Source organism: Camelina sativa, chromosome 7 (assembly GCF_030686135.1).
Source record: "Camelina sativa cultivar CO46 ecotype springtype chromosome 7, ASM3068613v1".
NCBI classification, from domain to species: domain Eukaryota; kingdom Viridiplantae; phylum Streptophyta; class Magnoliopsida; order Brassicales; family Brassicaceae; genus Camelina; species Camelina sativa.
In genome coordinates this window covers 28,601,908-28,626,723 of record NC_141886.1, presented here as the reverse complement: position 1 = coordinate 28,626,723, position 24,816 = coordinate 28,601,908, and the positions used below count along the sequence as shown (strand labels likewise).

General features: G+C 33.3%; 5 protein-coding genes and 1 pseudogene across 6 annotated transcripts; 4 read left to right on the top strand and 2 right to left on the bottom strand.

Annotated features, from left to right (window-relative positions):
• Positions 1-7,415: 7,415 nt before the first annotated feature.
• On the top strand, positions 7,416-9,909 carry LOC104702826 (putative glycosyltransferase 7). The gene is made up of 2 exons (XM_087459608.1): positions 7,416-8,560; positions 9,241-9,909. Exons 1-2 carry the CDS (start codon positions 7,744-7,746, stop codon positions 9,801-9,803), a joined length of 1,380 nt encoding a protein of 459 aa, XP_087315734.1. The 5' UTR covers positions 7,416-7,743; the 3' UTR covers positions 9,804-9,909.
• A 727-nt stretch (positions 9,910-10,636) lies between these two features.
• Positions 10,637-12,047, top strand: LOC104702825 (fatty acid desaturase 4-like 2, chloroplastic pseudogene; annotated as a pseudogene). Its single transcript, XR_015561255.1, has one exon. The product of XR_015561255.1 is annotated as a fatty acid desaturase 4-like 2, chloroplastic pseudogene (transcript).
• A 461-nt stretch (positions 12,048-12,508) lies between these two features.
• LOC104702824 (GTP-binding protein At2g22870) lies at positions 12,509-14,779 on the bottom strand. The gene is made up of 4 exons (XM_010418745.3): positions 14,137-14,779; positions 13,970-14,039; positions 13,464-13,626; positions 12,509-13,347 (listed from the first exon to the last, which is right to left on the bottom strand). Exons 1-4 carry the CDS (start codon positions 14,630-14,632, stop codon positions 13,138-13,140), a joined length of 939 nt encoding a protein of 312 aa, XP_010417047.2. The 5' UTR covers positions 14,633-14,779; the 3' UTR covers positions 12,509-13,137.
• Positions 12,569-13,061, top strand: LOC104702822 (VQ motif-containing protein 29). Its single transcript, XM_010418744.3, has one exon. The coding sequence runs from the start codon at positions 12,569-12,571 to the stop codon at positions 12,920-12,922; it is 354 nt and encodes a 117-aa protein (XP_010417046.1). The 3' UTR covers positions 12,923-13,061.
• Positions 14,780-14,859: 80 nt separating the features above from the next.
• Positions 14,860-15,655, bottom strand: LOC104702821 (phytosulfokines 2). Its single transcript, XM_010418743.3, has 2 exons — positions 15,451-15,655; positions 14,860-15,218 (listed from the first exon to the last, which is right to left on the bottom strand). Exons 1-2 carry the CDS (start codon positions 15,574-15,576, stop codon positions 15,081-15,083), a joined length of 264 nt encoding a protein of 87 aa, XP_010417045.1. The 5' UTR covers positions 15,577-15,655; the 3' UTR covers positions 14,860-15,080.
• A 5,854-nt stretch (positions 15,656-21,509) lies between these two features.
• LOC104702820 (uncharacterized) lies at positions 21,510-22,561 on the top strand. The gene has a single exon (XM_010418742.3). The coding sequence runs from the start codon at positions 21,588-21,590 to the stop codon at positions 22,275-22,277; it is 690 nt and encodes a 229-aa protein (XP_010417044.1). The 5' UTR covers positions 21,510-21,587; the 3' UTR covers positions 22,278-22,561.
• Positions 22,562-24,816: the final 2,255 nt, after the last annotated feature.

Genomic DNA, 24,816 nt, shown 5'->3' with positions numbered 1-24,816 from the left:
ATAGTGTGACGTTGACGAAAGAATCAATGTTATATTTCTCACTAGAGCAAGTTGAATTATCCGAAGTAATGTGATAGCAAGGATTGGTGTTGTAATCGATTGAGGATAGCTTTAAGACCCAAAGCGGAAGGTTTAGATCTCTCTGAATAATTGTGACACCAACTTTGAAGCACAAGATCTGGATTATGGAGGTGGTGGTGAGGGTACGATGCTTGAGAACAAACGATAGTTGTTTGGTGAATATCCCTTATATATTAAAAGAGAAGCATTCTGAAGAAAAAGCTGATGTGTCGTCGCTAAAGATCTCTGTACTCAATTTATTGTTCTTCTTAATATTCTTTAAAATTACTTAAACTGCCACTGCTATATATATATATATATATATATATATATATATATATATTCAACTGTCACTGCTATTCAATTTATCTATATACACAATATTTTTGTTCCTATAAATTCTAAATTTGGTAAATATATTCAAAAATTGATAAGTATTATCCCCTACATATTTTCAAAATTAAATTAATTTTACTATATATTATAATATAATAATATAACTATATTATAAGATGTAAATATATATATATATTTAAAATCATATCTTCAGAAATATAAATAATGTTACCTTTCTAATAATTTTATAAAGCTCTAATGGTGAAAAAATCGAAGATCATTTGAAACTGGCTCAATGTTTATTCTTTTGCTAAAAACAATAATTATATTTGCCCAAAAAACATATGATCACCAATTAAAATGACATGAATATATACTTTAATTTGGATAACTATGTTGTTGGATAACTATGTTGTTAAACATTATATATAAATATGTAGTTATACTGTTTTTACAAAAATCTTAAAATTTAGAAAATCCAGTCCAATAAAAATGAAAACAAGTAATAATATTATACCAATAGCTAAGATATATAGAGATCTAATGACCAATTAAAATTTATAAAATCCAGTGATATAATATCATAACTAAGACCAATTATATAAGGGATCTAATGACCAATTATAGTCTTCCCCCTCACGAAACAATTTTGTAATTTTATTTTTCCATCAATTACGGACACATATATTACTTAAAAAAACTAATAATATCCAAATTAATAAAATTTTCCTTAATAAAATACCTTATGGTATCTCCTATATAAAATACTCACGCTTTATATCGCATTTTATTATTTTTCCTTCTCTTACTATATTATTTACATTAAATTGTCATTAGTATAACTAAGGAATATTTCATTCAATAATTGAAAGAAATCTATACTATTAATTGGCGAGTACACTTAAAGGTTAAAAAATCATATCAAATATCCATGTTGCCAAACTGACCCAATCTACATACTAAGAAGAAAAAAAGATTAAACAACAGATTTATTATATCGTTCAAATTAGTTCTATAGTAATGAGGTTATAAGAATTTTGTGTGGATATATTCATGTATGACAAAATACGGGATGAGAATTTTGGGAACAAGAATTCAAGTAGAGCATATGCGGACATACTGTTTACTCATATGAATTACGAAGAATGAGGTGTTTCGGGTCAAAAAAAAAATAAACATAGCAATCAGACATATTATACAGGTTTGATCGCTTGGCAATTATATTTTTTTAAAAAGTTATGCAAAAATAACTCCGGACGTACGTGCGGGTCCGAACCTAGTTGATCATTGAACAAAACAATTCCAATGTCACAAAAAAAAAAGCTCCAGCAAAAACAGTTCGAGGAAATTAGATAATAGATCTTCAAGCTTATATGAAGAAGCCACAAATCTCTAAAACTAAGCTAAAACCAGGATTCGCACAGAACCTATGGAAAGCCAAAACACCAATGATGATACCTCTCTCACGTGGAGTCTTCGACCACTGAGTAGAGGAGATCGACACAAGTATTGTTTTAGGTTTAACATAAAAATTTGGCAAACGGACCTGAAATTAGCTTTGTGAAGATAGAAGTACATAAGATGAAGATTTAGAAGAAACAAAACAAAAAAATGAGAGACCTGTAATTAGTGAAGATGTCGTATCTTATGTGCTTTGAGCAGTCCCCAACATAGGAAAATTCTGAATATACATCCTCTCAAGCTATCTTAATTAGCATTATGTCTAATGAACAAATGAACAACTTTAAATTTATGTCCCCAACACAATATAATAGTCACATTCTGAATCAAAACCTAGTAGGTTTGGAACTTTTTTTTATGTTAAAAGATATTACAAGCAATAAATTAAATGCATAAAGAAAGAACAAAAGAATTTACAAAGCAGCTCATTCTTATGGCGGCACACTAGATCTTAGACATTAAAAACTCAACTAAAAGAAAATCATTGAACCAACAAAAAAAAAACAATGAGAAATCACTTTAGTATATATATCTCATATACATGAAAAAAATAATTATGCGCAATAAACTAGTTTACCGTCTCGTTCGTTCATCATATGTTATAAGCCTTGTTCGGAACGTTGTCGCTAACAACACGAAGAGGCACAAAATAATAGTTTCAGTGTAGTTGCTAGTTTCTTCTTTCGAAAAGGTGCTCCCGACGACGTCAAGGCCATAGTATTCTCCATGTGATCTGGCTCACAAAAGATACGAACTCGGTATCCGTATTGATATCTTATTACCCCCTTCAAGTTCGTTTCGATTTGAACTGTTGTAGTCTTGTTTTTCTTAAGATCATAATAGTCTGCCCATAAGGCCATAACGTATCATCAGAATAAGGATGAATCCACTTGGTTTTGGACATTATCACAATCTCACCATTACGAGTGACACCAGCGACATAACTTAGTCGAGAAGGAGTTATGGGTACAATGTAATCTTTGACCATTCTTGTTTCCCCATATGATCTTCCATAATCCACATCTCTGCGCTAGCATGATTTACGTCAAATATACATATGAATCCTAGTTTTCCTTGGTAGTTTACTGGTGTGATCGAACTCCAATACTGATTCAGCAAAGTTTCCGGCATCTGGATACAATCAAATCTCTCGAATCTAACGTCAAACGTCCCTAATACATTTCTTACTGATTTGTAATAGATAATCCCATTGATGCATACACTACGTTTACTAGCACACCTTGGAGTGAAATTGTCTTTGATGTTAATGTTTCTACATTTCTGCTCCTTTGGACCTCCCAATGTGGAAACTTGACAAGTAAATTCCGGCTCTACATTATAAAATCCAATTAAGGACAACACTTGTATTGATTCTCAACTGGATCATACCCAAACAATACATCAACAAAGGTCATTCCATCGTATACGACTTTGGGTAATAAAAGAGATTGTTTCGTGGTAGGGTTGTATATCGCAAACTGCTTTGAACTTGACCAACAACAGATTAACCAATTGACATATTGATAGAAATGGCAATTTAACCCACAAGATATCTCACGCTCTTTGTCAGCGGATATGAATGTTTGGTTAGTGTTTGGATCAGGATAAGTATACGAGGAGAAATATAAAGATTGGGACCACATATGGTCAGGCTGGAAGACAAGGAGTAGTCGCGGCTGTGTCAAATTCCGAGTCTTGATCAAGTCCGTAATAACAGATGACCATAGCTTCGAAACACATTGGAACCTAGCTAATGACTTCACCGGAAGTTTCGAGAGTATATCGACTGTTAATACATCCAAAGGGATAGAGATTGCATCTTCTGACAACTTTTTTACGCGGCGACGTTGTAGTTTAGCTCGTAAGGACCTCTGGCTAATCTTCTCTTCACGTCCTCCCTTCATGGTGTTCATTTTCTTCAATTTTGTGATTTTTTTAATGAAGAAAAGATAAAAGCTATACCTAGATTCTCATACAAACCTTAATTAGAGCATAAGCTAAACCTTTAACGCGAGACCTCAAAAAATCAAGTTCGTTCTCTTGTATATATATATTTATAATTTATAATATATATATATATATATATATATATATAACTTGGTGTCTTAATCATTGTTGAAGTTTTCCTTTTTATAGTTAGAATTTCCATCATATAAACTAGATACTTTACAATTTTAAACTTGATTTTCCTAATTTAAGCTTTTTTTATCTGTAACCATATATATATATATATATATATATATATATATATGTGTGTTTTTTTTTTTTTGTAAATAGAAAATTAAAAGTTGAAATTTTATTTCATAAAGCTTTGCAAAAATTAACATTTACAAACGCATTTTTATTTTCCACAATATGTTCACGGTACTTTGCTTCTTAATTTTCATCATGACGTACACGTACGGTACACGATTTCAGAGGTTGTCACTTGTGAGGTTTTCTCATCGTTTACTTTGCGTCTTCTCTTCATGGTGTACGTATATATCTTTTTGGTTGCCTCTGGTTTTCAAAGCAAAAAAAGTTTCCACTTAGTTTTGACTATGTGTGCAGTATTTTATTCTGGTTCATGATCATGACGCTCCTTGCAAGAAGTGACTTTTACAAACGCATTTTATTCTCCACCGTATGTTCACGTTTACTCTGCTTGGAATTCATCATGACGTACACGGTTTCAGAGGTTGAGGTTATCTCATCCTTTTCGTTCACTTTGCGTTTTCTCTTCATGTTGTATATTTTATTTTTTGTATATCATGACCAAACCGTAGACGTATTGATCAGCGTTTGATTTAAACATGTTGAGTGAACATATATAGTTAAAAAGGAGGAAAATGATAGGGTAACTTGGATGAGCTTAAAATAAAAGGAGATCACAAATCTGTATATACCCATTGTATAACAACCACTATGATACATGTTTTAACAGCTGAAGTTGTTAATTGTATATACATATGTATCTCTCTTAGAAGATTTGAGGAGAAAAAAAACATATTTGGAGATATTCTATAGAGAGAAATCACGAAGGAAAATTACTTATGAAGATATTCGGAAAAATGGGATACATAAACTAAAGTTTGACAAGGAAAAAAAAAAAAAATCCTTTTTTCCTGTGGAAGTAGAAAACATTTTCAAATGTGATTTGAAAGCTTATTTGTTACTTGAGAGAGTAATGTGCACCTTTTAGTTGAAGATGCATGAGTACGAAAAGAAAAAGAAAAAAAAACAGAATTTATTTTTAAGTGGCGTTGTTCGTATTGTGCTTTTGGAGCTTTAATGGGTGTTATTGGATTATGATTTTTAAAAGAATTGGATGCATTTAGAAATCCAGTGTTATTGGATAGTGTATTTTAAAAATTCCATTAAAATCTAATATTATTGAATTGTGTATTTATATGGTGGATTCTAAAAGTCATTAAAAACATATGTTATTCAATATCCATCAGATTATGTGTGATTTTGAATTTCAACCGTACTTTGCTTGTAAAATATGAACAAACACAATACAACACTTATCTCAAGGATTTCATTTTTTTCTTTCTCTCTCTTTCTTTGTATTGGATCTCTAGCCTTTGACATACTCTTGGACTCTTGGTTGACTTGGAATTTGAGATCATGCTTCTCTCTATTCTAGTGTCGAATCTGAATGATGAATCGGAATTGGTTCGTTTCTTGGATGGATGATCCTCAATATTCTCATCGATTTATCTGCTGAGATTCCCATTCTACTTTTAATTTTCATCGTTCCTTAATTTCTCATATTTCTGATTTAAAATTTCTGGATTTAGTTTTGAAATTGGGGAATAAATTTGTTTGTTGGTTCTTGAGGTTTGGTGATATTGGGTTTGTTTTCATTTTCTCCACACTTCAAGGAACAGATCCATGTCTGCTTCTTCCTCCACAAACTCCATGTACGTGAGGATTGAAGAGGCGAATGCATTTACGGAAATGACTCATCTCATAAATTTTCCAGAACCAAGTTCTATTGTATGGAAGTATTCCATTGACATATTCATGGAATTTATGTTATCAAATTCATGTAACTCATCGTTTACACCAAAACCCGTAAAAGCATCGCTGGTTGTTAATTTAATTTGTTGTAGAGCACAGTTTATTGGTACTTTTATTTTATTTATATATATATATATATATATTTTTTTTTTTTAAAATCCATAACAATCACCAAAAATACATTAGTACTGACTTTCAAATCCACTAAAAAATCCATGTTATATGCAATATAAAATCCACAAAAATACTGTGGACTTTAAAATCCATTATTGTCATATGTTAATTCAAATCCAACAAAAAACTTAATCCAATAACACGCTTTAATTTGTTTTGGTTGTGCAAGGGAGCATGTCGTTATCTTGTGTTTCAGCTGATCAAATTTGTTGATATATTCGTGTTGTCGTTGGTGCCTTGGTACTAATGTTTGCGGAGATTCCACAAGTTTGAAATCTAGGTTCATAGAGAATTTTTTTTTTTTGAAAAAAATAAATAAAAGGTTCATGTTACGTTTTATTTAAAAATTATTAGTCTATCCTGTAGAATTTAAGTTATAACTCCTTAAGATAAAATAGGGCGGTAAATAAAAATACATCTTATCTTGTCTCACGTGTATTTATGACATGTTTTAGTAAAACATATTTTCCAATATTTTTCATTTAACAATTATCCTTTCTGATGTTTTGAAAAACAAATTAAAGCTTCTTATCCTAAAGTTCTTAATCAGAAAATACAGATCCATATCAAAATTTGTTTACCAATGACTGGTAAAAATTACCCTAGTGTAAGACATTTCAAACAACCTCTTGTGTTATGTTCACTAACCACCGTTTGTGGGTGCATCCACACAGTAATATCCAATTGCATACTTGTAGTAAATGTAGCCTTCAATCATTTAGCATCTTTTCTTTGAAGTATAAAAAGGTACCAAGGCTTTTAAAGTTGCTAATAATGGATAGCTCTGTTAATTAAAATTGGCACCGACGTATTCCTTAACTTATTTTAACTATCAACATCAGGATATGTTTTCTCAGGCGCCATGACATATAAAGGTTTACCGTTTTACTCAACTCTGTAAAATGCATGTCGGTATGTATAAAGGCGTTTCAATGTTGTGTTTATTTAACCTTAGGATATACGAAATAAATTAATCATACCATGGCTCCGTATATAGTGCCTCCACATTTATTGTGTGATGGGCACAAAAAGGTGCGCTCTTCGTGACTTCTTTACACCCTAAATCATATCAGCTACTCGATCATAAACTAATGTTTTTATTCAGCATTTTTGGTCCATTATAATACTATACTACTACTATAGAACATTTAGAACCCAATTTTTCAACAATTTAAGCAAGAAATTGCGGGTGGAAAAGTAATCTTCTAACACCCTAAATCATCGCAGCAAACTCACGTGCCCTTGCTTTAACCGGACACCGACACGTAACCACCAACACGAATCCTATTTTAACAGTGTCGGTGAACCGACCCGGTCCGTTGTTCAAGTTTACTGTACTACGGTTCTACAAAAGCACTATCACACATGTCATTCTGACAAAATAAAAACCTTATCTCTTGCATGAAAGCTACCAAATTATTTTCTCTTTTTTGGGCATTTTAAACCTACCAATCAAAACGCGAAAACTATCAAGTGAGAGTACATCTAAAATTTATCTTTTTGACAACATTCTAAAAATTTCAATTTACTACTAAAAGAAAAAATCTGATAACATTTAAAGTAAAAATATACCAATCGAGTGATTAATGTAACACATTTATGTTACATTGAAAAAATAAGTCTATTGCCTTTTTTTATACAAACAAAAGTCCCCAAATCTTTGTTTTGTTTATGTATCCATCCATCTCTAAGATTTTTCCAAGGTAAATGGTGTCGCCTGAGACATCATCATCATCATCACAACATTACTACAAAACATCATCACCGATGGCAAAATACGCCGGAACAAGAACAAAACCTGTGATATGTTTCTCCGACGTGGTTCTATTCCTCGGCGGAGCTTTCATGTCACTAATCCTCGTCTGGTCATTCTTCTCTTTCTCTTCAATCTCCCCAAATCTCACCGTCAAAACCGATGACTCCTCCTCCTCCTCCACCTCCACCAAATGTTACCAAGGAATCGATACGAACCACGACCCGACCGATCCGGTTTACTACGACGACCCGGATCTATCCTACACAATCGAAAAACCGGTTAAGAACTGGGACGAGAAACGGAGGCGGTGGCTGAATCTACACCCTTCGTTTATCCCCGGAGCTGAGAATCGTACGGTTATGGTAACGGGATCGCAATCGGCGCCGTGTAAGAACCCGATCGGAGACCATTTGTTGCTTCGGTTCTTCAAGAACAAAGTCGATTACTGTCGGATCCATGGCCATGATATATTCTACAGCAACGCTCTTCTTCACCCGAAGATGAACTCGTATTGGGCGAAGCTTCCGGCGGTTAAAGCGGCGATGATTGCTCATCCCGAGGCGGAGTGGATCTGGTGGGTTGATTCTGATGCTTTGTTTACGGATATGGATTTTTCTCCGCCGTGGAGACGGTATAAGGACCATAACCTCGTTGTTCATGGTTGGCCGGGTGTGGTTTATAATGACCGGAGCTGGACGGCGTTAAACGCCGGCGTTTTTCTTATTAGGAATTGTCAGTGGTCTATGGAGCTCATAGACACGTGGACAGGTATGGGGCCCTTTTGATTTTGAAATTAGGAATTAAAGTTACGTTTTGTTTTCTTTTGTTGGTCTTGGACTCCGGAGCGTCATAAACCCTAATAACTCCGGTTTGGTTTATAAAATACGTTTTTTTGGTTTAATTTAGTATTATGATACAATTTTTGGTATATTCTGTATTAAACCGAAATTACGAAAATGTTCTCATAGTTTTCAATACAATTGAATCAAAATTACTGAAATACTGTATTGAAATTGTATTTTTGTTTTCAATACAGTATTTCAGTAATTTCAATTCAATTATATTGAAAACTATGAGAACATTTTGGTAACTTCGGTTTAAATTCAGTTGACTCTTAACCGAACTAGTTACCCGATTTTATGTTTTGTCTGACTGGTTAAATTTACAGAGTATGAATATGATTAATGGTTGAATGGTACATTTCGGTATATTTCAATAATAAATTATAACAATTTCTTTGGTAATTTCGGTTTAATTTCAGTCAACTAATGGTATATTATGACAAAAATTTGGTAATTTCGTTAATTTACAGTTCAATTTAAACCGAGTTTTCTTATGTTTTTTTTACTCTTGCTGATGGTTGGTTTTAAAGTGTAAACTGAAACTGAACTCAGTTAACAAGGTTCGATTCGGTTTGGTTATCTTGGTTTGATTATATTTCTTTGCAGGTATGGGACCAGTGAGTCCGGAGTATGCAAAATGGGGACAGATCCAACGGTCAATATTTAAAGACAAGCTATTCCCAGAGTCAGATGATCAAACGGCTCTGATTTACTTATTGTACAAACACAGAGAGGTGTATTATCCCAAGATATACCTCGAAGGAGACTATTATTTCGAAGGCTACTGGTTAGAGATCGTACCGGGTTTCGCTAACGTAACGGAACGGTACCTCGAGATGGAGCGAGAGGACGCCGCGTTGCGTAGACGACACGCCGAGAAAGTGAGCGAGGGATACGCTGCGTTTCGGGAGAAACGGTTTTTGAAAGGAGAAAGAGGCGGGAAAGGCAGCAAACGGAGGCCGTTCGTGACGCATTTCACGGGGTGTCAGCCTTGTAGTGGTGACCACAACAAGATGTACGATGGTGACACGTGTTGGAATGGGATGATCAAAGCCATTAATTTCGCTGATAATCAAGTGATGCGTAAGTATGGTTTCGTACACTCGGATCTAGGCAAGACTTCCCCTCTTCAACCTGTACCGTTTGATTATCCTGATGAGCCTTGGTGATATTTATTAGGTGTTTTTAATATTGTGTGTGTTGCCTTTTTTTTTTCTTAGATGTGCTTTTATAATGAGTTTATTATTATAATGAAATCCATGAATTTGAAAGGTCTATAATGCGGAATCTTTTGAAATAATTTAATGATTCTTGGTTATAGGGAAAAGTTTAAAGAGCTTTGACAGAAATGCGATTATTGTAATTTGTAGGGCATATAACATAAAGAAAACAATAATGTCTTTTCTCTTTTCGATAGAGTAATTCATCATGGGTGACTATCTAAGATTTTTGTCTTTTAATTCTATAAAATATCTATGTATTTAGTGAGTACTCCGATAGCTTTTGTGTTTGCCAGTGAATAGGTTTAAAAAATTTGGGCGAAAAAATATGTAGATTTGTTTGAAGTCCAGCTTCATGAAAAAATAATGTTTATAACTTATAAGCCATAAGACTCTTTGGTATATAGTGCTTATAAATGCATATTCTTCTTCTTCCTACTCAAATTCCAATTTGTCATTTACAACCCAAAATCCAAACGAACAAAATTAAGAAACCGTTTAACAACAATGAAACATATGCTGAATTACTGATGTACCAATCTTCGCAAGTTGGGCTTGAGAAAATAATACATTTTTTACGTAAATCTAAACCCACGTGAAAATTTTATTTAGTTATTTATTTGTATTTCTAAATTTTTCTGTTTTAATAAACAAATTTTTCTATTCGCCGAATTCTACATACACGTGAAGTTGAGCATTGAGAAGGAAGATGACCATCAAAAGCATGGAGCAAGAAAGCAAAAGTGTTTGTAGTAAATCTAATAGGGTCGGAAAGATTTGTCTATGGTAGAATCATATATAATTGTTCTCATAATTTACAATCAATAATAAATTCAGACGATAAAAAAAAATAAACAAATAAAAATCTGGATTAACGAGCAATTTTTTAAGTTGGTAACTTCATAAACTAAAAATAAAAATAAAAATAAAACTACATAAAGTAATTCAAATTTTGAGATTTTTTTCTTTTAATGTTATATTATATCTTCCTTTCTTACTCTTTTTTTTATTTCTTCCTCTATCCGTTTTTTTTTTACTTTGAAAAATATCTAGAAACTTGATGATAACGTTCACATCATCTCACATGTATTCTCCTTCAATGTCTACACCTCTTCAAACCAAGTACACTCTATCTGCCATCACAAACAACATCCCAAGAAGCCACCGTCCATGGCTTCTACGTGTACGTGTCACCTGCTTGGTTACTCCCACCACCAACTCTCAGCCTACCCATAAGACGAAGCTTGTTGTTAAACAACGTCTTGTGAATCCTCCTCTCTCAACCGATCCAAATCTACAATCTACTTGGACTCACCGGTTATGGGTTGCAGCTGGCTGCACCACCGTGTTTGCCTCTTTTGCCAAATCCATCATTGGAGCGTTTGGTTCTCATCTCTGGTTCGAACCAGCTTTAGCCGGTTTTGCTGGGTACATCATAGCAGATCTAGGCTCTGGTGTGTACCACTGGGCCACCGATAACTACTGTGACTCCTCAACGCCTCTAGTAGGAACCCATATCGAAGATTCTCAAGATCACCACAAGTGGCCTTGGACAATCACCAAACGGCAATTTGCAAACAACCTATATATCCTGGCTCGAGGCACAACCTTGACAGTTCTCCCAATAGATCTTGCATTTGATGACCCTGTGGTTCATGGCTTCGTAAGCACGTTTGCGTTTTGCGTATTGTTTTGTCAGCTGTTCCATGCTTGGGCTCATGGAACCAAGAGCAAGCTCCCACCTCTTGTGGTGTGGTTGCAAGACATTGGGCTGCTCGTTTCACGGACACGTCACGTGAATCATCACCGAGCGCCGTATAACAACAATTACTGCGTAGTGAGTGGGGTGTGGAACAAGGTTTTGGATGAAAGCAAAATCTTTGAGGCAATGGAGATGGTGTTGTATCTCCAACTTGGGGTAAGACCGAGGTCATGGACCGAGCCAAACTCTATATGGACGGAAGAAACAGAGTAACAGACTTATCCAAATGTTGATCTATCTCTGGTTTAAGACTTAGAAATATGATTACAAAATTTTTTTGAAAGATTTGAAAAGTGTATACTTATCATTCAATATTTATGTTTAAATTGTTTATAAGATGCATTTTATAATTTTTACATAATTTAGCCAGCAAACATTGAAAACTGTAAAGTGGTATGCAAGTTTTATAGATAAGATATTGAGTCTCATCACTTATGGGCATACTCTCTTTACATTATTGCTTTTACTCTTGACATTTTTGGAAGCAAAAGTTTTGTTTGTTTAGTTGTGTGGACCTATCGACTCAAGATTCTTTTTTTACTTTCATATTTCTTAAAATTGTTGGAAAAGAAAAACAAAAACAAAAATATGTTATAGTATAATCAATAATGTATAATGAGATTATAGCCAAAACCATGTTGATCTCAAATTGTTCTCATTGCTTTTTCACCTAACATTTATTTAGTAAACAAGAAAATAAAATAGCTAGCACACCCACGTTGACATTTCAAATCCATGAATCATCCCATCTCGTTCCTATAAACGCACATTTATTTCACTAAAAAGTCAAAAACCAAATAAGCCGCAAAAGAAGATTCATACTAAGACGTTGACATATCAATGCCGTCCACACATATATATAAATACTTGTGTACACACAAGCCATCAAGATAAGACAGACACTTCGCTTCAATTCATTTTTGTTGTGTATTACAAGAAACTTGTGATCGTCATGGAAGCTACTTCACAGCCATGTTTCTCTCAGAACTACCACAACACCTCGCTCCATTCGATCCGTAAGCAACCGGCAAAGCCTTGGAAAAAACCTGTGACAGGTTTGCCTCAGCGAATGCATCCAAAAGTCTACAGAGTCGAGCCTGTTAACTTCAAGGAGTTGGTTCAGAGGCTAACTGGTGCACAAGACCATGAGCCAGAGGTAAATCAAGTTGAGGCTAAGCCACTCAAGGTTACTGATGACACTATAACAGCTAAAGACAACCCCTTCGCGTTTGATCTGTCACCGTCATCATCTCGGTTCTGGGAAGCTTTCCCTCTTCTCAGTCCTGCAAATCTTTCAAGATGGTAGCAAGAAAAACATAAAAAAAGCTTCCTTTGATTGTAATTCTTGCCATGTTTTCGGCAATTCTTGATGTTGTTTTCGAAGAATTAGACCTGTAGTGACTTGTTACGATCTTATCTATAAATACAAAGGTTACTTACTGTTACATTACCAAACTAAACATTTCACATAACCAATGTATTCAAAATCGACCTTTTCGAACATGAAAATTTACGCGCTCTCTACTGATCCCAGTAGTTTCTTAGCTGGGACATGTGAAGAAGAAGCTCGTCTCTGCCTAAACCAGATACACTACTAGTCAAAATCCAAGGAGGATGCACTTTAAAATTCTCTCTAATGATTTGTTGGAAAGCTTTGATGTTCTCATCAGGTCTTTTCCCTTTCGTTGCTTTCATTTTATCGCATTTCGTAAACACGAAGGTCATCGGTACCTTGAAATCATCCAAAAACAAACAAACAAACAAATAAACAATTAAAACAACTCCTCAAAACATCATTTCACTGAACACACAAAACAACAAAGCCAAAAAGTAACCAACAAACATACATTGTTGCGACCAAGCCAATTAGCACAATCAAGATCAATCTTCTGAGGAGGAACACTTGCATCGATCAGAAGAAGAACACAAACAAGAGTGTCTCTGTTCAAAAAGTAACCTTTAGTAAACGCAGACCAATCCGTCTTCGCAGCATCTGATACTTTAGCAAATCTGCACAAATACAGTCTCAATATCAAAACAAGAACATTGCTTCCATAACTAGTCAAATCCACAAGGCACCAAACCAAATCAGCCAACCGAACCGGACCAAAACTTAGCTATCGGTAACCGGTTCTAAGTTCAGACCTATCCTTAACTGGTTCGGTCTAAGCAAAACTACTGAAAAAAAATGAAAATTTATAATGAACACATTTCCTAATCATGTCAAAATTTTCCAAACTGAAAACCGAAAATTCCGAACCGGACCAGACCAATGAACCAGAATGCCAAAATCCTAGTCTCAATATCAAAACAAAGATTGAATTTTTTAGAAGCAGGAGATCAAAATACATACCCATAACCAGGTAAATCAACAATGTACCAACTCTTATTCACCAAGAAGTGATTTATAAGCTGAGTCTTCCCTGTTTCACTCACACACAAAAAAAAAAAAAAAAACGAAACTTTCAGAGTTCCAAAACCATAAATTTGGAATCTTTAAAGCAAAATTGAAACACAAACCGGGTTTCTTGGAGGTAAGAGCAACTTCCTTCTTACGAACCAAAAAATTGATAAGCGAAGACTTGCCAACATTAGACCGACCCAAAATCGCAATCTCAGGACGGTCATCTTTAGGACAATCTCTAGCACGAGCACTACTTTTCACAAACTCAACTTCTTTGATCTGTGAATGACCCGCGAATGGTCCGATTACGATATTGGAGCCCGGAAGCACCACGTCGTCTGTTAACTCCTCGATCTCTACACCAGGAGGTACGAACAACACGGACTTTGCGAACTTGGCCGCATCAGAAATCGAACGGTTCGTTGTTGTTGGATTGTTCGATGATGATGATGATGATGATGATGATGATGATGATGATGATGAGATTCGTGGGATGGATATGAGATTCTTCGGGTTACGGAATGATTGGAGAGTGTGGAAGGAGTGAGATTTGGGTATTAATAAAGGAGTCAGATTTATTGTTAAGGATCGATATCGTAGTAGTAGCACCATTTTTGTTTTTGTTTTTTTTTTTTTGTTTTTGTTTGGGCAGAGAGAGAGAGAGAGAGGTTTGGGTTTAGAATGAAGAAGATAGGGTTTTTGAGTTTTGGGAGACCTTCTGTTTCACATGGAGGCTTTCAGTGTTTTTTTTCTTACAATTACTTTTTTTTTTCATTGTATATATATATGAATATATTATATACTCGAATTTCATGTGTTTTAAAAATATTCGACGGCACTATTACGAATCACTCAGATTTATTTCTTTATTGTCAAACTCCTCAAACTTCTAAATCATATACCATTCTAGTTTTATCATATCACATATGTAATACATATTATAATCACGACGATAACTATCTTGATTATCTATGTGATAATGACTAATTTAAGGATGGCATTGACATAAATCATATATATAACCAAGAGCCAATGTTTGTTAGAAATAAATTAGCGAAAATCAAAGATTCTTCTTCGTCTTCTGGGTATAGATGTAATCAGTATGAGCGACCAAAGACCTTCTCATCAAGCAATCTTCGTCGTTGGCACCACAGTTCTCTTCTACCATCTCATCTAGTTTTCCTTCCATCTTTTTTTCCTGCCATATAAATCACACATTACATTAAAATTATTAGAATAACATGTACATGTACATTTTTATCAACGTGTATTTGATGTCATACAAACATATATACACCTAAACGAATCGACTAATTAATTGCGCATGCGAAAAATGGCTATAGTATTACGCATGTATATATGTTTGCCCTTTGTGTTTTTGTATAGATATATGTATGGAAACAGGTTCATGGCATGTGGATCAGACTAACCATGTTACATGGATCCGCGGCAGCAGTTGTGATAGTGACGGTGAAGGTCGGGTCGGGACGGGCACTGCACATTAGCGTGGAGCAAAGGAGGAGAGCTATCGTGAGCAAGGCGGAGACGTTTGCCATTTTTTCGATATCTTCTTGGAGGGGGGAGAGATGCTTAAAAGTTAAAAGAGAGGAGTTGACGGTTTTGGTTTCTTTGAATTCTCAAATTTATAGCAAAATTTCGAATCTATTTTTGTTCTGTTCATTTATTTATTATATATAAGCTAAAATGGGAATCTTATCACACGTTGATAACCTCAAATCATCTTCTCTTTTTAGGAGAGTCTAATTTTGGTGGACTTGTTTGACCGATAGAAAATGGAAGTGGAAAATGTATTAAATATTTTCACACTTGTGCATAGTGTTATTAGTGGATTTGGACCAAACCGATAAGGAAACAAAAAAAAATTTTAGTTGCGGCGTCGGCGTGTATGAAACGTGGGATGATAGAGTGATCATACTCCACTTTCTAAAAGCATGTAGAGTCCATTTTAATTTTATTTAAAGTTTTATGGCGTCACCTACCTACACAAGCAAAATATCATTTGACCACATGATTTAAACTAATATTTATACACACACACGGATGCAATGGATCTAACCGAGACATATGGTGTAGTCGACATTGAATAACGGTAGTCGATACAATTGTCAATATGTTAAAAGTAATGGTGACAAAAGAACGGATAGCACAAATTTAACAAAAGGATTACACAAATCCGTTGCAATAAATTATTGCAAATCAAACATATCTAATCTATGAACAAATTATAATAACATTTTGAATAAAGTAAAAAAAAAATTATCGATATATTAGAGCGAACAATTTTTAAAAGTTTTTAAATTACATAAAACACACTTTAACACATCAAATATCATGCTTATTGAAAATTATGTGTGAATGACTATTTATCTTTGTAAAAACAGTGAACAAATTATTGAAAAAGTTAGGGAATACCTTGGATAGTTAAATGCCTAAATAAAACTACGGACAAAACAAATGTTAATTTGTGAACGATGAGAACAATCTTACGCACTAGCAAACACGTCCCTACCCGAGTGGTGTGACATGGTGTTGATATCATCCGGTTGGAGCGCACCAAATTTATAAGCGTGTATGGGCGACTATATTTAACCAAACCGTGTCAAAAACAAATCGTCAAAAAAATAAAAATTGCAATTATAATTACATATTATTGGTTTAAGAGTTACTCCCTCTGTTTCACAAAAATATCATTCTAGAGTTTATTTTTGTTTAACAAAAAAAGTCATTTTCTTTTTTCAATGCATTTTTAACACTAATTTTTTTAATTTTATCTTTGATATAAAACTAATTAAATTATTAATTACTTATTAAATATATATGAACATATATGTATAATTTAATATTTTTTAGTTTGTCAGAATGATACTTTTTGTGAAACAAAAAAAGTATAAAAAACCGTCATCACAAAAAATGATGCATTATAATTAATTTATTATATTGTTTTATTATGTGTGAAAAAACTTAACTTAGATTAATTAGGAGTGGTTGCCCAAAAAATAAAGATTAATTAGGAGCAATGTATCAAACACAGATCCAAATCGATGTTGATCGATGTTATATATATAGTTCGAGACTGGTTTAGCTTTGGTATACTTCAAATGTAAATCACCTTATTTTCAAGACTGGTTTAGCCTTTGGTACACTTCAATGTAATACCCCTCTACTTATGTACTTCCCAATGTTCTCTAGGTTATAGCCATGTACTCTTTGCTTCCTTCAAATTAATGCACCAAACTTATATAAAAAAAAATTTGGAACAGATTTTTAAGATATACTCAAAAGTTTACTTTCTTTGGAGAATATGATTTTTGCTGGATTCAACTCAACTTCTCCTTTGATCGGGATCTATATTTCACTCATCTATTTCGTCGATGTATGTGTTTATGAAACGATAATGTGATCACAATTCATGATGACTTATGGAATGATAAATTATGACAGTTCAAGTTAGAATATGACAGCATGTCTGTACGAGAAATCCAGAAATTAGAGAGAAGAAGGGGTGGTCGAGTTCCAGCCTTCCAGGTTATGCTTGGTAGCACTTAAAATGATGGTTCAACTTATAGAAGTGATCCTTCGCTTAAGGAGTTGAAGGAGCCTAGAAAAGCTGATGATAAGGTTAGGCAGACTAGATCTCAACCATAGAGTTTTTTTTGTAAATGATGAATCTTGTGTAGGTGTAACCGAGTGCGAGTGTTATTTTGTCATTTATTTTGAATAAGTACTAGATTTTAATCCGCGGTACACCGCGGGATAATTTTTTTATAATTATTAAGAACATATGTATGTTGTATTTTTTTATAATTTCTTTTAATTAATATTTAGATTTTATAATTTTAGTTGGAATACATTTTTTATGTTTGATACGGGTTATGATTGGCATAATATCTCTATCAGACTAAAATATTGTGTGTTTTAGTAGATCACCCGTAAAAGATTCTATAATCATATTTATGTAAATCCTAAACCGCTCTATAATATGATTTGCAAAAATTTAATTTCTTTTAGCAATTTAAAATTATGTAGAAAAATTATCTCATGATATGTTGTATGTGGGTTGAATTTGAGAGAACTATAAGTATGTGTATTTTGTACTATAATAAAACTCATATTTTGTAAAATAATTATATTATTAAAATACATTAATAATTGTAATTATATTTAAAAATTTGAGACTTAACACAAATCATTGTTGAGTAGCCAGTCAACAATACATTGATACATTATATAATTGATCAATTTAATTGAAGTATAATATGTATATTTATTAATTAACTTTTAGTATTATTTTGCTCAAGTAATTCAAATAATTTAGATGACTAAATACATATATTAATTTATCTATCATACAAAATAAAATGCAGAGAAAATATTATTTGTGGCATAACTGAAAATTTAAATTTACTTAAAATTATCTTTTGATGTTAAGTATAGAAATACAGATTTGGAATAAATTGAATAATTATGTATGTGTTCATGTTTGCTTCTGACTTTGGTTGTCTTCTTCGGCTCCTTTAATCTCTGCATCTAAGACCAAATCGGTGGCGATTTACTGAGGCTCTCCTCTTGATAACGGCATCTTCATCTTGTCGGTCGCGTCTCTCGTTCCCCTGATTGCTTGAATACATATGAGTGATAGCTCTTTCCGATGGTCTAACTTGCGTTAGATTTGTTGCTCGATTTGGTTCATTGCGGTTAGATTCAAAATAACAATCGATCTCCTCTGATCGTGGCTGATAGATCTCTTCTCCGACTTCAAATTTTTTTCATCTCGCTAAAATGTGCTCCAAATGAATCAGCCATTAGAGCAGGTTAAGTTTCTTTGCTTTTGTTTCAAAGAAAATGTGGTTGAGTTTGGTGAGTTTAGGTGATGTGAATGAAGAGAATTTATAGTGTTTAGGTGAATTTAGGGTTTTTCATTTAAGAATTGCAAAAAAGTGTAGAGCAAGTTTAAAATATTTTGCAAATAATTTTGAAATGGAAATAATATTGGGTATATGCGATTGTGCTTGTACATTCATTGAGAAGATATTCATATTTTCAAATCGTCAAACTACAATTGGAAAACAAAATCTTTTTTTTTTGAACAAAAAGAAAACAAAATCTATCTTACCTTATTAATAGGAAATATATTAATTTTAAAATAACATCTTCATTGTGTTATTGGAATGATTTCTGTTATTGAGAAAATCTTAGAACTTATCTTACCTTATTCGTAGACTTGGTCTTTAATTTACATATAATGTAAAAGATATTATCTTTAATAACCAATTATTTTTAAATTTAATGCTCTTTATTTTAGGCAATTAATTCCTGCGACTTGCTAAAATTCCGGTGAAACGAACATATGTTTTGATTACACAAATATTTTATTTATTGTTTTTGTTTTTGTAATTTCTTAGGGACCAACATTGCAAAATAACAATTTAAATAAGTACAAATAAAAGGGTAGAACCCAAAATGTATTTCAAATATATATATATATATATATATATATATAACTTTGATACTTAAATGACAAAGTAGTATCCACAAATAAATTTGATTTATAATATCTAACTTTGATTTTGACCATTTGGGTTATTGTGTTTATGAACGTTATTTTGTCATAATTATAATTGAGAATGTAATCTTTTGTTTCTCAAAATCTCTCGATTTACATTCAACTATCATAAAGATGTATTAAAATAAGTTTTGAGCATTTAATCTCGATCTCTTAAATGATGGTGTCATAGTGTGTATGGCAATAAACGTAAATAAATTTGATCGATTAATATAGTTCCATTAATTGAGTTAAGTAGAAATATTATTTTAGGAAAATTTGTAGGGGTTAATTAAGTAGAAATGTTATTTTAGGAAAATTTGTAGGAGTTAATGTTGCAAAAAAACAAATTAAATAAGATAAACTTCAAAGACATAAACCAAAATGTACTTCAAAAATGTTAATATAGATTTATCTTTTAAATAGTGATCAATATCTTATAATACTTTATCTGAGTCGAGGGGTAAATAGTAGTATCTCTTTGAAGTATTTGTGTGGTTGATGCATGTAGCAATTTATGTAAGAACATAAAATACATAGACTCAACTGACCTACTTATATTCAATAATAGCAGCAATATATATTGCTGATATTTTGTTTTCTTTTTGTAATGAAAAGAGAATTGTGATTACTGAAAAAAAAGTTAATGTGGGAAGCATTTGAATGATACAACTTTATGGCCATTAAAGGTTGATTTAACATGCTACCAAACCATATAATAAAAGTTTTCTCAATATATTTTAATTTTTGCTTTACTTTTTGAAGATTTGCATGTGGCCGTTGCTATAGTTTTTGTCTTCTTTATCTTCATTCTAATTTCCAATAAACTAACTAACCGAAAATATTAGTGTACAAATCTTAATTAAATCATGAAATTGTCGTTGGACGTATTAGTTGTTTAGTAAGATTCTCTTTCGTTAACTACATGGTCGTGGACTGATGGTTTCTATCTGGTTGGAAGAATTGTTTTGTTGGTCCAGACCAGAGATCAATTCTCCCAAAATGCAAATTACTACTCATTTACTATATGGTTACATGGATATAAATTCTTGTTTACGATCATTTATAAAAAAAAAAATCGCTTTCGTTCTTAAATTTTCTTTTGGTTAAACATAAAATCATCTTTAGTTAAATTCCGATTAAATTTTGTCCTCGTACCACTATTGTCAGTTTGGAAAAATCACTTTGATTATAGAAAATTACTTATTGAGAAAACATTTAGTTGGTAGTTACGCCAGTACCAACTAATACTGTATATGTTTTTCCAAATTATCGGAAAACATCATTTTTAAAGTATAAAATCATATAAACAACTCACTCAAACATTTTGGGGAAAAGAAAATTAATCTTTTCTGATACAAAAAAATAGAAAATAAAAAGTTGGATTTAGTAAAACTTAGAGAATATTATTACTATGTTGAATAAGAATTTTAAAAAAAAATTGATTGAAATGCTTGTTTATTTTTCTCCTATCAACCACCACTAACTTCACATATAATTATACCATAGAAACCATATTCTTTAATTTTGAGCCTCAAAGTACAGATATAAAATCTATTTTACTTTTTTTTTTTTTTGTTGGTTCTAAATCTAGATTTGAATGCATGGCGACAAATTAGATGAATGGACAATGCATGTGTTAAATATGGACTGTTTTTCTTCATCACTAAGCTATATATATAACAAACATTTGGTTTAGCAGTTTTAACTTACTTTATTTTCAGAAAGTGACCTTAACCGAGAGCCTATTGGTGTCCCACAAAATATTTTTCTACTTTTATAAAAAGTCGTTTGAAAAATACTAACCCCACATAGTGCCACATGACTCAAAAGTCGTTAGTTAATACGTATAAAAATACGGCCATACATCGTATTTTTTTAAATGACCAAAATATCCTTATGAATTTTCTTTAAATTCCAGCCTCCTTCAATTCAATTCTTCCCTTTTCTCCTTCTCTTCTCTCTCATCTCTCTAATTTAAAACAATTTACGAACCCGGTCAATATGATGTCTACTCTACCGGCTTTTTCCTTTACTGAACCGGGTTTGGTTAACCAAATATCTGATTTCCAGACCGGATTCACTCCTTGGGAATTAGACTGCTGTGCCGATCTCTTCTTGTCTACTATCCATCAGGAACCGGCCGTGCCGAGTCCATGTACTGGTGAATCCGAAACCGGTTCCGTCAAGATTAACACCGGTTTTAACGGTTTCGACGAATCTTGTATCGGTTCTATCAAAACGAACTCCGGTTCTGATGATTCCGACATTTTCCACGGCGTACCGAGTCCTCAATCCGATGAATTGAACTCTGATAACACGAGAACCCGGATTAACGCCACGGACCATAACCGGATGAAATTGAACCGTCCGGTTTTGCAGGTGAGTGAAGACCGTAAACGGAAGCGTATGGAATCAAACCGTGAATCAGCGAAGCGGTCGAGGATGCGTAAACAGAGACACATTGAGAATTTAAAAGACGAAGCAAACCGGCTCGGTTTAGAAAACAGGGAACTCGGGAACCGGCTCCGGATCGTTTTGTACAACATCGGACTGATAAGTACGGACAACGATCGGCTTATGTCGGAGCAAGAGATTCTAAGACGAAGATTCTTGGAGATGAGGCAGATTTTGATTCTCAGACAGCTTCAGCAGAATCCATCATTGATCATCAATCATCATCAAATGATTTAAAACCAAAAAAAAATAAAAAAATAAGAAAGAAAAGGAAAAAAAAAAGTTCAGATCAAAACGAAGTATAATTTTTTTATTTTTATCTGTCTCTCTTTTGATCTCTGATCCCTCTTATGTGTAAATGAGAATATCAATGTGTGTTACTTAGATGATGGCCTTAGTTTTTGCCGTTGTTTCGCATTTCGGCCTCTTTGATCACAATTATCAAAGCCCATTAATTGGGCGATAAAAATATGTATTGCCTAACCAATCCAATTGAATCTTGAAAGACTTCTCTCACTAGTCACTAACTCACTACTAGTCTACTCCATCCAATTGGTGACTTTTTTTCCTTCTTTATATATGAAACCTTCTGTATCAGTTGGTATATTAGCTTTGAAGGTTGGAGTTGAACCCTCTAAATCACGCAGAGTCTTTAAAACACTCGAATTTTCTTATTCCTCAAGTATTCAAGTTTCCCACAAGCTCAATTAAACCTCTCTCAAGCTTTCTTTATCAAGTTCAAGTACTTCAAGTTGAATCATATGCTACGTTATACGGAATAAACTAAAATATAGTCAAATAGAACGCGATTTTCAAATTAAATAATTTACCAACATTATTTGTTAATATACATGCAAAACTATCACCATTTTGGAAAATGATTGTTATCTTACTGTAAATTTAGTTTATAAGAAATATTATGATACAAACTAGAGTAATTTAAAGTTTAGTTTTAGTTTGTAGTATTTTTGAAAAATAAAACTAATAATAACATTCTTTGAAAATTATTTATGTTATCTTACTCTAAATTTACTTTGTAAAAAAATATTATGATACCCTAAAAACTAAAACTTAAATCCTAAAAATTTAAAAAAGTAAACGAAAATAAAAGAAATCTAATGTTTTTTTGGTAGAAAAAAGAAATCTAACTTTGAAATTATAAACTCTTAATTTTTTTTTAAATTATAGTATTTATGGACTAAAATATTTAATAGTAATATTAAAAATAAAAACAAATTAGTTTACTTAGTTAATGTAAGCAAAAAGATTATTTACTCCTAAGTCCAAACTATCTAATACTAATACTGTACTGGCATCTATTGAGATATGTTTTTTTTTTTTTTTTTTTTTACAATCAAACCCCATACATTAAGCTATCAGAGATGACTTTCTTCGAGAGAAAGCCAATAAAATTCCGACGAGCTTACATGGGAAAAACAGAAACCTCGTGGTATTGCGCATTTCGCAAGTTTATCGGCACAGATATTATCCACTCGAAGAATATATATAATACTAAAGTTAGCAAATCTATCTATGAAATGAATAAAATTCTTCAATTCTAATGAAAAGGTCGGCCAATCTTCAATATTAGACGTCATCGTTAGGAGGTCTAAACAATCCGTAGCAAAGAGAGCTTTATCTAAGTTCAAGGCCAGAAGACACTCCATAACCCAAACAAGGGTGTCTAACTCTGCATGTAAGGGGGATAGGCTTCTACGCGAATCTTTAAGCCCCATGTGCAAGATTCTAGTACCGAAAGAAGCAATCCAGCCGTGTCCACTCCTATCCATCTCTGCATGCCAAGATCCGTCTATAAAACATACCAGGCAATCTTGTGGGATTTGGGTCGGTATGCCCGCTTCTACTAACCTTGATGGTATGTCTCTATTGTTTGCTCTTCTCCAAACTTCTTCTTCTTGGATGGCTTTCTCCAGAGTATCTTGTGGAGACTCGGATATATTTTCAAAAACTTTCTTGTTTCTTGCCTTCCAAATGTACCACATCATCCAAGGGAACGTCCTCAAATTTTGATCAATTGCACCAGAGTCTCTACCATGCCCATATAGAAAATCGAGGTTGCTATATAGGGAAGATGAAGCGAACACCATAGGATGGGAAGGGATTGTCGATAAGGCCCGTACTTGATGTGCTGGAGGGCATTCAAATAGCATATGATTTATAGTTTCCTCCTCCGCTCCACATCTAAGACAATCTTTAACTCTACCAATATGGCGATAATGCAGGCGTTGACATGTAGCCAAACACCCAATCACACATTGCCACACGAAATGCTTAAGCTTTCGTGATGTTTTTAACTTCCATGCTTGCGCCTTAAGTGTTGTAACACTTGGCTTCTGAAAAGGGAGGTCGCAAGCAGGGCGAGAGATAGCTCTCGCGGCTTCGTACCCAAACTTAACGGTATAATTCCCAGACTTTGTCAAGGTCCACGAATAACTGTCCCTCGAGGCATTTAAGCTCGGTTTGATTCCCAAAATAAGGATAATTTCTCTCGGGGGGAAGAGTTCCCGAAGACGCTTCAGTTTCCACCTTTTTGTATTGAAGTCGATCAAGGTGTTAACACATATCAAGGGGTTTCTCTCAGTATTTAATCCTTGTGGTGGCCGCGCTGGAGTATCTGGGATCCACGGTTCAGTCCAGATGCACGAGTTGAACCCCGACCCTATGGTCTTACGGATTCCGTACGAAAGAACATGTTTTGCTGCCAACATGCTCCTCCAAATATATGAAGGTCGATTGGATACTTGTATATCTAATG